This window comes from Phascolarctos cinereus, unplaced genomic scaffold (genome assembly GCF_003287225.1).
Source record: "Phascolarctos cinereus isolate Bilbo 61053 unplaced genomic scaffold, phaCin_HiC Scaffold_3;HRSCAF=262, whole genome shotgun sequence".
NCBI lineage: Eukaryota > Metazoa > Chordata > Mammalia > Diprotodontia > Phascolarctidae > Phascolarctos > Phascolarctos cinereus.
The window spans coordinates 51,521,869-51,537,108 of NW_027555736.1; the positions used below are offsets into that span (position 1 = coordinate 51,521,869).

General features: G+C 36.2%; 1 protein-coding gene across 1 annotated transcript in view; it reads right to left on the reverse strand.

Moving 5' to 3' along the window:
- The window catches only part of MICU1 (mitochondrial calcium uptake 1), a 230,077-nt gene that overhangs the window by 164,315 nt on the left and 50,522 nt on the right, over nt 1-15,240 (reverse strand). Inside the window, 1 exon segment of the mRNA XM_078150834.1 lies at nt 8,689-8,851. Coding sequence (XP_078006960.1) covers nt 8,689-8,851 — 163 coding nt within the window.

Sequence of the window (15,240 nt, forward strand, 5' to 3'; positions counted from 1 at the left end):
CGGCCTGTCACTTCTTAAAACATCAAAACTAAAAGGTAAATTTAGTTCTGTGAAATGAAAAAAAGTCTAACAGGCTTGAGTCTTTCTAGATTTTTATCTTTAAGAGAAATTGACAAGAATTTGAGAGATGATAGTACCTCTACTTGGAGGCAGCCAGGTGGCACTGTGGATAGGGCACTGGGCCTGGAGTCAAGAAGACCCAAATTGAAATCTGGCCTCAGACACTAGCTATATGATCCCAGGCAGGTTATTTAACACTGTTTGCCTCAGTTTCCTCATCTGTAAAGTGAGCTAGAGAAGGAAACAGCAAACTACTCTGCTATCTTTGCCAAGAAAACCTCAAATGGGGTCACAAAGAGTCAGATACGAACGAAATGACTGAACAACACAAATCCCCTAGTAAAAAAATATATATATATACATATATATAATATATAACATATATAGAGATGATGTATGTGTGTATATATGTATAACACATATGTCATCTATATACATAGATACATGCACATATATATATACATACATATATTTAAACATTAACATTTTAAAAAATTAAAATTATCATCACATACAATGGAAAACCAGTCAAAAACAAAACAGGTCTGGAACAACAGGATCCCAAAACTTAAATAATATCAAATTCAACAAATGATCATGGCTTCTATTCCTATGGGTTATTTAGTAGAGAGTAAGTTGACAAAAGTGCAAACAAATGTTTGAATAGCATTCAAGCAAATCAAATATTTTACCCCAAATTTCTAAATACAAGAGTATGGGTAAGTTAAAACGGAAGCTTATCTTATCAAAAGACATTTAGATCACCCTTCCGTACATTGCCTTTTCTGGGCACATATGATGATTACCTGGTATTATGAAAAAGAAATTCTCGGGGCAACTAGGTGGCGTAGTACATAGAGCACCAGCCCTGGATTCAGGAGGACCTGAGTTCAAATCCAGTCTCAGACACATAACACTTACTAGCTGTGTGACCCTGAGCAAGTCACTTAACCCCACTGCCTAGCCAAAAAATAAAAAAAAATTTAAAAAAAATTAAAAAAAAAAAAAAAGGAATTCTCCAGTCTACATCCTATACCTGCATATTGCTTGCTGGAAGGTGGTAAAGTAGAAAATTAAACACTGATGCTGGTCAATGTGTGTGAAGCAATTTGTGAAAGACATTCAAAAATTTTGTTGATTTTTTTTTTTGTGATTCATGCTTGACAGACCTATTCATTAGCAGCAGCCAATAGTCTTAGTTTTAGCACCACATGTATTTAAGAAGCTGACCGAATCTGTTCATTTGTATCAATGCATAACTAGAATGTTTCTGAGATTACTTGTATTTTAAATCTGAGTGATTTTTTTTAGAGAAAATCTTATCAAAGGCACTAACATTGAGCAAACATGTCAAGGAGCTTCTCATTCAGTAGTTTCAAGACTCAAGGACTCAATAGGAACTGGCTTAACTGAAAATGACACAATGTGACCCAAGCTTTCCAAATCAAATTGCAACTATTAGCAAGGTGGTGCTGAATACAGTACAGATGGCCGTCATGCAAAACATTTCTATAATAATCATGCTGTGAAAAAAAACACACAAAAAAATCCAGAAAAATAAAGTAAAACAAGTATGCTTCAATCTGTACTTAGATCCCATCAGTTCTTTTTCTAGGGATAGATAGTATTTCTCATCCTAAGTCCTTCAGAGTTGTCTTAGATCATTGTATTGCTGACAATTGCTAAGTCATTCACAGCTGATCATACTACAATATCGCTGTTACTTTGTACACAGTACATTTCACTTTGCATCAACTCATGTCTTTCCAGGTTTTTCTGACAGTATTCTTCTCATCATTTCCTATAGTACAGTAGTATTCCATCATAATCACCACAATTCGCTCAGCCATTCTCTAAATGATGGGCATCCCCTTAATTTCCAATTCTTTGCCACCAGAAAAGTGCTGCTATAGGTATTTTTGTACATATAGGTCCTTTGCCTTTTTGTTTTTTATTGCTTTTGGGATACAGAACTAGCAGTGGTATTGCTAGGTCAAAGAGGATGCATGGTTTTATAGGCCTTCAGGCATAGTTCCAAAGTGCTCTACAGAATGGTTGGATCAGTTCACAATTCCACCAACAGCACACTAATATCTTATTTTTCCCACATCCCCTCCAACATTTGTCATTCTCCTTTTTTATCCTAGTAGTCAATCTAATATGAGGTATGAAGTAATAACTCAAAACTGTTTCAATTTGCATTCCTCCAATCAACAGCCATTTACAAGACTTTCTCATATGGCTATAGACAGCTTTGATTACTTCATGTGAAAACTGTTCACATCTCTTGATCATTTATCAGTTGGGGAATGGCTCTTATTTTTATAAATCTGACTCAGTTCTCTATGTTCGAGAAATGAGGCCTTTATCAGACAAACTTCTTCAAAATCTTTTTCACAGTTACTACTGCTAACTGTATTTCCCTCCATCCTATTTCCCTTTCCTGTTTATTCTATTCTCTCCCTCCCCTTTCCGCTGTCCCTCCTCAAAAGTGTTTTTGTTTCTGACTACCCCCTCCCCCAATCTTCCTTTCCTTCTATCCCCCCACCCCCCTTCTCTTACCCTTTCCCCTCCTACTTTGCTGTAAGATGGATGTCTATACCCAGTTGTGTGTGTATGTAAGCCAATTCTGATGAAAGTAAGGTTCACTCATTCTCCCTCACCCCCTCTTCCCCTTCACTGTAAAAGTTTTTTCTTGACTCTTTTATTACTCCATTCTACCTCTCCCTTTCCCCTTCTCCCAGTGCATTCCTCTCTCACCCCTTAATTTTTTTTAGATAGTAACACTTTATATTCAACTCACACCTGTGTCTTCTGACTATATATATACTCCTTCTAACTGTCCTCAGAAGAAAGTTTTTATAATGATGCAAGTATCATCTTTTCATGTAGGAATGTAAACAGTTTAACCTTATTCAGCTCCTTATGATTTCCCTTTTTGTTTACCTTTTTATGTTTCTCTTGAGTCTTGTTTTTGAAAGTCAGATTTTCTATTTAGTTCTGGTCTTTTCATCAACAATGCTTGGAAGTCCTCTATTTCATTGAATATCCATTTTTCCCCCTGAAGGATTATATTTAGTTTTGCTGGGCAGGTGATTCTTGACTATAATCCTAGTTCTTTTTTCTTCAGGAATATCATATTCCAAGTACTCCAGTCCTTTAATATAAAAGCTGCTAAATCTTGTGTTCTCCTGACTAGCTCCCTGATACTCGAATTGTTTCTTTCTGCCTGTTGGAAATATTTTCTCCTTGACCTGGAAGCTCTGGAATTTGGCTGTAATATTTCTGGGAGTTTTCATTTAGGCATCTCTTTTAGGAGGTGATCAGTGGATTCTTGCAATTTCTACTTTATCCTCTGGATCTAGAATATCAGGGCAGTTTTTCTTAATAATTTCTTGAAATATGATGCCTAGGTTCTTTTTTTTTTATTATGGCTTTCAGGTAGTTCAATAATTTTTAAATTAACTCTCCTGGATCTATTTTCCAGGTCAGTTGTTTTTCCAATAAGTTATTTCACATTTTCTTCTATTTTTTCATTCTTTTGCTTTTGTTTTATCATTTCTTGATTTCTCATAAAGTCATTAGCTTCCATTTGCTCAATTCTAATTTTTAAGGAATTATTTTCTTCAGTGAAATTTCGTACCTCCTTTTCATTTTGGCCAATTCTACTTTTTGAAAATAAATTGTAGGAGCAAAGCCAAGATGATGGAGAAGAGGCAGCCATCCAGCTAAACTCTCTCAATATTCCCCTCCAAACAAATTTAAAATAAAACCCCAAAAAGAATCTTGGAGTGGCAGAGACAACAAAAGGTCACAATGACACATTTTTCCAGTCTAAGACAACTTAGGCGTTTGGCAAGAAAGGTCTGTGACACCAAGGTGGGCAGCAGTAGCACTAGAGGGAGGTCCTAGAGACAGCAGCAACAAGTGCCAGCAATAGCTTTGGGAGGTCTCAACGCAGCAGTGTTCTAGGTGGCAGTTCCCAAGTGGAGAAGAGCATTGGCGGTCAGTCACAAGGGAGCAGGGCCCTGGCCACAGTTCCAAGGCAGAGAGGCGCACTAATGTTTGTGGCTGCAGGGGATGATCAAGGGCCCTTCCTAGGGAAAGACCACAGTGCAGACCATGAAAGCAGGGACCGCACCTCTCCCTGCCTCCCCTTGGAAGCACTGAAAAACTGGCAGATCTCCAGAATCAGCACTGAAAACACCAGCACAGAGAAGCCTGAAACTTGAGACCGTGCCTCTCCATTGCCAGGTAAACAAAGCTCAATTTTAACATCAAGTTCAAAGTCAAGAAATAAGTTGGGGAAATGAACAAACAACAAAAAAAGAAATTGACCATAAAAAGCTACTACAGTGTCAGGGAAGAACAAGATACAAACTCAGAAGACAATAATGTGAAAACAGCTAGAACCAAAGCCTCAAAGAAAAATGCTAATTAGACCTAAAGCCTAACAAGAATTCCTGGAGGAGTTAAAGAAAGACATGAGTCATAGAGGAAAAATTGGGAAAAGAAGCAAGAGTGATACAAGAAATTTATGAAAAGAGAATTAACAGCTTGGTAAAAGAGGCACAAAAATATACTGAAGAAAATAATACCTTAAAAAACACATTTGGCCTAATGGTAAAAAAGGTACAAAAATTCACTTAAGAAAAGACTTTCTTAAAAAGGAGAATTATCCAAATGGAAAAAGAGTTTCAAAAGCTCACTGAAGAAAATAATTCCTTTTTTTTTTCTTTTTGGTGAGGCAATCAGGGTTAAGTGACTTGCTCATGGTCACACAGCTAGGAAGTGTCATGTGTCTGAGGCCGGATTTGAATTCAGATCCTCCTGACTCCAAGGCCAGAGCTTTATCCACCGGGCCACCTAGCTGCCCTAAAAATAATTCCTTAAAAACTGGAATCGGGCAAGTGAAGCTAATGACTCCATGAGACATAAAAAAAACCCCAATAAAACAAAGTCAAAGGAATGAAAAAACAGAAGAAAATGTGAAATATCTCACTGGAAAAACAACTGACTTAGAAAACAGATCAAGGAGAGATCATTTTAAATTATTGGACTGCCTGAAAGCCATGATTAAAAAAAAAGAGGCTAGACATCATATTTCAAGAAATTATCATGGAAAACTGCCCAATATCTTAGATTTAGATTCCATAGAAATGGAAAGAATCCACTGATCTCCTCCTGAAAGAGATCCCAAAATGAAAACTCCCAAGAATATTACAGACAAGTTCCAGACCTCCCATGTCAAGGAGAAACTATTGTAAGCAGCCAGAAAGAAACAATTCAAATATCATAAAGCCATAACCAAGATCATGCAAGAATTAGCAGGTTACATAATAAAGAAATGAAGGGCTTGGAATCATATTTTGAAATGCAAAAGAGTTAGGACTGCAACCAAGAAAAATCTACCTAGCAAAACTGAGTATAATTCTTCAGGTGGAAAACTGTATATTTAATGAAATAGAGGACTTTCAAATATTCCTGATGAAAAGACCAGAGTTGAATAGAAAACTTTACACTATTAGACATCAAAGATTAAGGAATTTGCCAATTTGGCTTCATAACCTTGGTTTCCCTATTCCATATCTAACTGCTCAAGAAAGACTCTTAAAGAAATGAGATATCATAAGATCATAGATTTAGATATGGAATAGACCTCTGAGGTCACCTAGTTCATTCTTCATTTTACAGCTGAGGAAACTGAGACTCACAGAGGTTAAATGATTAACCCAAGAACCCACACATAGTAGGTCATCTTCAAAAACATTTCTAAAAGTCTGTATTAAAAATTTCAACCTAAATGGAAACACCCCTGTAGGTCACATACTGACCTAGAAAACCATAAATTAACATTATCTATGTTGTATTTTAATTTATTTTGTGAAACATTTCCCAACTACATTATATTCTAGTTCCTGAAGCACTCAGGAGTTTTGCCTGCAGTAGACACCTCTGACCTAAAGTATGACAGGCAAAATAATGTATGCATTGTCTGACTTGGCCATTATGTTTGTTGCTTTTTTTTTTTAACTGTTTTGCTTTATTAGAAGATGAAGGCTCTTCAGATGAGATAGTAGCAGGATGGCAGTTAAGTCCATAAATGACTGAAATAAAAATTAAAGACATCAATAAAACTTTAAAAATAAAATAAAGCTTGCCACAAATAACAAGATGGATAAGAACATATATTATCATGTTCTAAGCTGAATAAAAAGTATCACGTATCCTTTCAAGCCAGGTTATGATTGATAAAATCATGTAAATAGCTATTTTACCTATGCAACTCCTTGCAACTACCTTTCTATTAATCAAGGTTTTTCCAAATCATGTCATAATTTAGAAAATAATTTTTAAAAATAAAAGTCATGTCAGCTAGCTAAACCTTACGAAATCTGAATTTAATCAATATTGACTTGGAAATTAAGCTACCATGCAAATAACTGGGTTTCCAATAACACACCTTTACAATTAGACCCATTAAGTATCAAATCCAAGCCTCTAAGTGTACTAAATCAAAGCCTACTTAATTCTAGTATGTCCTTATGCCAAGAGAGAAAACACAACAAAGACCATAAGGAACATGTAAGCCTCCCCCTTCACTTCAGAGAAGCACTTTGCCTTCATTAAGATTTTCTATATATTTACTATGTTATTACATATGGTCTGCTGATAAAGGCTAGAGTAACAGCATGAGGTCTCACCCAGTTACAACATCCATTTGTTGGAAGTAAAGATCTTCTTACTATAAAGATAATGCTTGTCCAAAAGTTTTTTCTGTAGTGTTTTGGAAATTTAGAAACATGATTAAGCTTATCATTTAATGGAAATCTCCCCTCTCTGGAGAGCAAGTAAAACTGCAAATGCATACAAATTAACTTTCTCAGTACAATAAATAGCTTCCTGTACTTTGGGGCTCAAGTGGAAAACTAAGTTTCCTAATGGATAGAGTGTAACACTGAAGGATTAACTTATGACATAGAACTTATAAATTCATTAGAAGTCACACTAAAGTTGTCTAGTTCTCACTTTATCCCTTTACAATAGTTTCCTAACTGATTTCCCTGCTTCCAGTCTTTCCTTTTGTCAATCCATTCTCCATACAGCTACCAACTGATACTGTCACTCTCTGCTCAAAAAGCTCTAGAGCCTCCTACTGTCTTGAGGTTAAGAGAGAAACTTGTTTGTTATTAGAAGTCCTTCACAATTTGGCTCCAGGTTACTTTTCCAGATTTATTTCAAGTTCCTTTCCTTCATCTGCTATATTTTTGGGTGCACTGGCTTTTTTTGCTATTCTGTATACAGAAAGCTTCATTTCCCTTCTTTATGACTTTGCATAGGATACCCCCTATGCCAGAAATGCCTTTATATTCCCCTCACCTCCACAGCTATATCCCTAGTTCTTTTCAAGGGTCAGTTCAAGGCTTTTCCTTCTCCTTCCTACCCCACACTGAAATTCCATTTCCTTATCAGTTCCATACTGTCTCACCTTATGATATAAGTATCTTGAAGGCAAAGGCTCTTTAGTGCAGGGAAAAGAATACCAAAGTTGGAACAGGAATAACTGGGTTAAAATCCTGGCTCTGTCACTTACTGCCTATATGACCTTGGCCAAGTCAACTGATTTTTCTGGACCTCAGGTGCGTTATCTGTAAAATGAGACCACTGGAGTCAGCGACCTCTCAGGGCCCTTACACCTCTGTGGCTATCCATTTTTGCTCCCCAACCATACTGTTTCGCATACAGAGGTACTTCATAAATGCTTGCTGAATTAAACTGAATTGCCAGTTACTAGGGGGAGTATCATACAAACAAACTTGCAGTGAATTAAAATTTCCCAAAGAGAATTCTGAGGGGGAAAAAAAAGAACTAAACCTTTGATGTTGAAGCAGTAAAACCAGTGGGACAAATGAAGAAAGGGAGGTTCTTAAATCTGGATTTAAGAGCAGAAAATTGATTATGGGGAATGAAGGAGGAAGGAAAGTCATTACTTTGCTTTTTATACTGCCAGCTCCTGGACACTAAATTCAACAAGCCCCAAAATACTAGCCATTAACAAGATGCAGAAGGTGGAACTTTTCTGCAATAAAAGTGCATGTGATAATAACAGCAAGTGGCGATTGTGACAGAAGAACTTCACACACAAGTACAGAGTACAAACATTGAGAATTATTATTATTAGTCAGTGGCTGTTTCATGATCCCCATTTATATTTTGCCAAAGGGGGTCTACTCATAATTAAAACTTATTGCAAATCATGAGCAGAGTGAAAGCACAAGGTAATAAGTACCATGGTATTTATTGTCATTTAATTCCCTTATAAGTAAGAGATTTAACTTCAGAGGTCAAATTAAGTACAGATCAGAAAGAAGAAGAAAATATGAGACATCCTTGGCACTAGTTCTGACCTACAAGTTAAGTATTTCACATTGCTTCAATATTTTTGGCTTAATGATAGGTAAACAGGAAAAAAACAAACATTTTAGAAGTAGGAGAACAGAGTACATGAAATACATATTACATTTAAAATAGACATTTCAGGCATAGCATTCAACTACAGTATGCAGGATAGTAAAAAGTATACAGCGACACCTCAACAAAGAGTCCACACTCTTTTTTTACCAATACCTTTCGATCCCTGAATCCAGAACGCTGCTTCTTTTTCTCCTCAGGCAAATCATGAATATGACCATCTTTATAGGCTTCTTTCTCCTTATTCTCCCCATTTTCCTCATCCTCATGGTCATCCTTGAGATCTTCCTTTACTGATGGTGGAGATTCTGCATGGGCTCTGTGATGGACAAGAACATAATATGGATTAATCTAATCAGTAGGAAACATAACACAAACCAAACAGGACCCACCCATAGGAGTAATAGGATCAACAGAAATAGATCTTCTGCTTTAAAAAAAAAAATCTAGTGTCTATACATAAACATAACTAATACTCTGAACATAACTGAGATCCTTAATATTACAGGCTCTTGTCAACTTTAAGAACAATGAATGCCATGTGTGTCCAGCAGTTCTTTCTTCTGTCAAGTCAAAGACTGTCAAAAATTTATTCTGCCTTTTCTATTAAGTCTTTTCTCACTACCTTAGTCCTTAGTGATCTCTCACATTTCTCATGTGTGTTTGGCACCTTTATGAAAAGTTATCATAGGTTAAGGCATTAAAACCACAAACAAATGAAGAAAAGGAGAAATATTAAATACATCCCTGACTAACCATAATATAATAAAAATTACAACCAACAAAGAGCATTTGAAGAAAGAATTCAATAATGGAGTGTAAATAATTAAATCATAAAGAATGTTTGGGTCAAAGAACAAAAGATGAAAAAACAATTTCATCAACTACAGATAACAGTTCTTGACCAAACTAGGGACTGAAAGTATCATAGAAGATAAAATGGACAATTCCGATTATATAAAATTGAATTTTTTTTTGCAAAAGTTTTTGTCTATTAAAACTCTAAGTTGTACAAAAGGTGCTGACCTACACTGGTGGACGAAGTTTTCCTCCCTTTGGAGTGCCATATACCAATGAAATAACAGGTATGGTCCCTATCCTTACTATCTTTTTGCACAAACAAAATCAATGTGGTAAAAATAGAAGGGAAACAATTAGAAGGAGAAATCTTTGCAATGAATTTCTCTGATAAAAGTTTAATATACATAGGTAAGTAATTCAAGTATATAAGAATAAGAGATATCTCCAACAGATAAATGATCAAAGGGCATGAACAGAAATTTCTCTCCCTCTCTCTCTCTCTCTCTCTCTCTCTCTCTCTCTCTCTCTCTCTCTCTCTCTCTCTCTCTTCTCTCTCTTTTAGGCATTTGGGGTTAAGTGCCTTGCCCAGGGTCACACAGCTAGTAAGTGTCAAATGTTTGGTTTGAGGCCGCATTTGAACTCATGTCCTTCTGACTTCAGAGTCAGTGCTCTGTCCACTGTGCCACCTAGCTGCCCCAGGAATTTCTTACAAGAAGAAATCCAAGCTATTAACAATCATGTAAAAAAAATCTCTAGTAAGAAAAATGCAAAAGGGAACATTGCTAAGATTTTGTTTCACAGTCATTAGTTTGGCAAAGATGACCAAAAAAGAAAGATGACATTATTGGAGGGGCTATGGGAAAACAAAATTAATAAAATTTTAGTGACACTGTGAACTGGCCTAAGCATTCTGGGAAACAATTTAGAAATATTCCTTGAATTACAGAATTATGCATACACTCTGACCAGCAATGACACTATGTTAGGTTTATCCCTTAGAGAAATTAAAAAAAATATAAAATATGTACCAAAATCTTCATAATAGTACTTTTTGTTCTAGCAAAGAACTAGAAACTAAAGAAACACTCATTAGTTGAGGAATAATGAAAAAATTATGAGAAATGAAGGTAATGGAGTATTATTGTATCAGATTTAGAAAAACCTTGAGAGACTTGTATGAATTAATATAAAACGAAGTGAGTAGAACAAGAATTTATTTTTAAAATTATTTTTGAATTAGCAAAAACCCACCTTCTTTCCAACTCACCCCAACTCACCCTCACTTGAGAACTAAAGAAAAACAAAACCCTTGTTACAAACATGTAAAGTCAAGCAAAACAAATTTCCAAATTAGTCACGTTGTGTGTGTGTGTGTGTGTGTGTGTGTGTGAGATTCCACACTAAGTCCTTCACGTATCAGGAGGTAGGTATCATGTTCCATAGCTAGCCCTCTGGAATTGTAGTTGATTACTACACTGATCAGTCTTCCTAGGTCTTTCAAGGTTTTTAGTCTTTACAACGTTGTTGTCATTACATAAACCGTTCTCTTAGCTCTGTTTACTTCCCTCTGTATCAGTTCATACCTGTCTTCCCACGTTTCTCTGAAATCATCCCCTGAATCATTTTTTACAGTACAACAGTATTCTACCAAATTTGCATACCATAACTTATTCAGCCATTCCCCAATTGTTAGGCATCATTTCAAATTCTCATTCTTAGCTACCTCAAAGAGCTATAAATGTTTTTGTATGTCCTTAAGGGTTTGTTTTGCTTAAAACTAATCCCTTCCTTAATCTGTTCTTCTCCCCTTTTGTTCCCATTTCCCTTTTAAGTGAGACGTATATTTGTACCTGTGTATGTGTGTATATCTGTATTCTTATTTCTTTTGCTCAGTTTAGATGACAGTGAAATTCAAATGTCAGCCATGGACCTCCTCCTCCTCATTCTTTGCATGGATATCTACTTTTGCACGCTGGTTACGTGAGATACTTTTCATTAACCTTTTTCTCCCTTCCCTCCTAGGGAATTCCTCATCCCCCTTCTTTTCACTTTTCTTTTAAGATCTTCAAGACATAACAGAACCATTCCCAGGTCTTTGGTCTAATTTGATTACTTCTATGATCCCTGATGAAGGCAGAGTTCAATGGAGACACGTATATCATCTTCCTATACTAGAATGTAAAGTTTATCTTTTATCATTGTTCATTTGTGTTTACATTTTTATGATTCTCTTGACTCCTATGTTTGAACGTTCAAGTTTCTACACAACCTAGGTCTTTTTATCAGGGATCCCTGGAAGTCCTCTATTTCACTGAAGATTATTCTTCCCCTACAGGATCGTATTCAGTTTTGCTAGGTAAATTATTCTTGGTTGTAAGCCTATATCCTTTACCTTCTGGAATATCACATTCAAAGCTCTCTGCTCTTTTAAAATGGTAGCTGCTAAATCTTGCATAATCTTGACTATGGATCTTCAGTATTTGAAATCTTTCTGGACTTTTAAGTATTTTTTCTTTGACCTGGAAGCTCAGGATTTTGGTTAGAACATTCTTGGGAGTTTTAATTTTGAGGCTGTACCCAGTGGGCTGTTTCTATTTCTACTTTGCCCTCTAGTCGAAAAGAACTAGGCAGTTTTAAGATTTCTTGAAATATGATGTCTAAGCTCTTTTCTTGGTCATGGCTTTTAGGTAGTCCAATGATTCTGTTGCCAAGGCCTGTCAACTTACCTTTGCAATATCACTCAAATACATCCTTTTCTCTCCCCTGACACTGCCCCTACTCTGATGCAGGCCTTCATCACCTCATTTCTGGAGTACTGAAGTAGCCTGCAGGTGAGTCTGCCTGCCTCAAATTTTTCCCTACTCCAACCTATCAACCTATTCAGCCAACAGAGCGATTTTCTTAAACTTCAGGTCCAACAATGTCACTCCCCTACTCAAAAAACTCCTATGATTATCTTAGATTTCCAGGATCAAATACAAAATCCTCAGCTTGTTATTCAAAGCCCTTCCTAGATCCCTTCTACCTTTCCAGTCTTCTTACACCTTACTTCACACCACATACCCTACAACCCAGTGACACTGGCTTCCTGACTCTTCCACAAGACTTTAGTTATTCATATTACCTTATGTATATATATGTTGTCTATACAAGTCAACGTAGCTTATATGCTAATGCAACTAAGAAAGCACAATTCTTGAATCATTAGATTTCTTGGTCTTCAAGTATTTTTAAAAATAAAATTCACATATGCAGAAGATCACATTCTGGGCTGGTTCTTGACACTGTATTTCTGCTTAGTTATAGGGCAAGACTTCCTTTCATTTATTTTCCCCCATGAGACCAATTACTTTTATTTGAATGATGCCATTTTCCAATGGATCCACAACCAAATTACTCAAAAGAAATCTGCATACTTCAGCACTACTGAAAAATAGGAAGTCAACAGATAATAACAGACTTAAATGATGATAAAACAAAACCTAAGTATTTAGAAATACTTCCAGTTTCATTTGGAAGAAAATGAGATAATAGCTTTTATATAATGTCTTAAGATTTACAAAGTACTTTACAAATATTAGCTTGTTTGTGAATTGAGCAGAACCAGGAGAACACTGCACACAGTAAGAGCAATAAGGTACAGTGATCAACTATGAATGACTTAGCTATTCTCAGCAATACAATGATCTAAGACAATTCTAAAGGACTCATGATAAAAAATTTTATCCACCTGCAGAGAAAGAACTGATGAGAGTCTGAATGTAAATTGAAGTATACTATTTTTCACTCTCTGTATTGTGTGTGTGTGTGTGTGTGTGTGTGTTTTCCTTTGGGCCTGTATCTTTCTTCACAATGTGACTAATATGGTAATGTGTTTTACATGATTAAACATGATATAACCTATATCAAATTGCTTACCATCTCAGGGAGGGAGGGCAAGAGACAGAGACAGAAAATTTGGAACTCAAAATTTTTTAAAAATCAATGTTAAAATTGTCTTTATATGTAAGTGGTGAAAAAATATTATTTAAAAAATTATCTTGATCTATCCTTACAACAACCCTGGGAAGTAGGTGCTATTATTATCATCCCCATTTTATAGTTGAGGAAAGAAGCAGACAGTGGTTAAGTAACTTTCCAGGATGACACATTCTCTAAATGTCTGAGGTGACATTGTAACTCAAGTGTTTCTGACTCCAGGCCCAGAGCCCTAACCACTTCACCATAAAGACAGATTAACAATACATCTATATGCTTTACAGCATAGTAACAGGGAAGTCAAGTCACATCAACAAGTATTTAATAAATGTATATTATGTTCCAGGCACTGTGCTAAGAGCTGCAGATAAAAAGAAAGGCAAAAGACACCTCTTAAGGAGTTCATAATCTAAAAGGGAAGACACCATGCAAACAATTATATGTAGCAAGATATATAAAGGATAAACTGGGACATAATCTTAGTGGTAAGACCCTAACATTAAGGGAGATTAGGTTTCACTCAAATAGCTAAAGCAACCTGAACTGCTAATGAAAGGTTAATATTTTAGAATATGAGTACTTTGGTAAAGGCCCAATAAGCTGCTTTTAATTTTGTAATTAATTTAGTTTCGTAATTTCTTTTAAAAAAGAAAACATTTACCACATTGCCATCTTTCTCACTTTTGCTGTCCCACACACCATAGATAGATAATGAAGAATACTGAATCCAGTCCAGTTCTGACCCAATCCACAGGTTTAGGTTATGATTAGTCCAGACTGGAGAAGGCAAGATGTAGCCCCAAAGAGTCCCTCCTCACGCTGGGCTATCTCTCTTAAAACCCACAATGCTTTTAAATCTGGCATCTAGGAAGCAGGTGACGCTAACATACACTCAGATTTTTCACAAGTTCTTGACCAAATCATAGATCTGAGCCTGCCAAATCTCTACGAAAATTCTCCAAATTATCTTGCTCACCCAAAGGTCCATGGGGTTACTGTTGACCAAGAGCTACCAGGACCAGACAATCCAGACCTTCTTCCTCCAAGGCTAAAAGGTGACTGCTGCTTTACTACTGAATTGGGAAGCTGTGATCAGATGGCAAAATTATGGCATGGGATAACTGTGCAATCCATACAAGAGATTCACCAGTGTGTTCATCACATTCCAAACTAGAATTCAAGCAGGTACCATTTCCTAAGCATCTAGCCCTAGTCTGCTCACAATGGCATCAGCCCTGAAGAATGCATGGTTCCCTCACTGCATAGTGAATACACAAAAGTTCTATCATTCTACCTCCTTTAAGAGGTTGAGCTGTTGTTATCAAAATGTCTAAGATGTCTAGATAGCAGGAATGGTTTCTCTTCGTAAATGCTACTGATGGAAAGTAACATTCACTACAACAAAAAGAAAATGTTTCTAGTCCTTGGACAATTTTATTTCAAACAATTATCAGATGTATTTTTAAGGTTCTATTTTTGGCAGGGTTTAAAGATGGGAATGAATAAATTGTAATTTGGGGTACAGAAGTGGTAATCCCAGAAAAGAGAGAATCATTGTTTGCCTAATAACCTCACATGACTCATACAAAGATCTTCGCCTGGCCATAGTCTATGATAGCAACTGCCCCAGAAAGCAAAGTGTGACAAGGCATCTCCTTTATTATGGCACCTCCATTTATTATTTGTGTAAACAAGACGTGTTTACTTTTAACTTTGAGTAAAATGCCCTACAAGTAGCACGTCCATGATTAAAACACACTGTTGTAAGTATAAATTATAAATCTCTAAGCACTAAGTTATCAGAAGCCATTTTGGGGCCATAAAAGCCACCATGTCCCTTTTCAGTATAAAACTGGATTCATCTCAGTTTTCATCTCTCTGCAGATGGGGGGGAAAGGGGAGGTGGGTAGGGCAGGAACAGCTATTCTG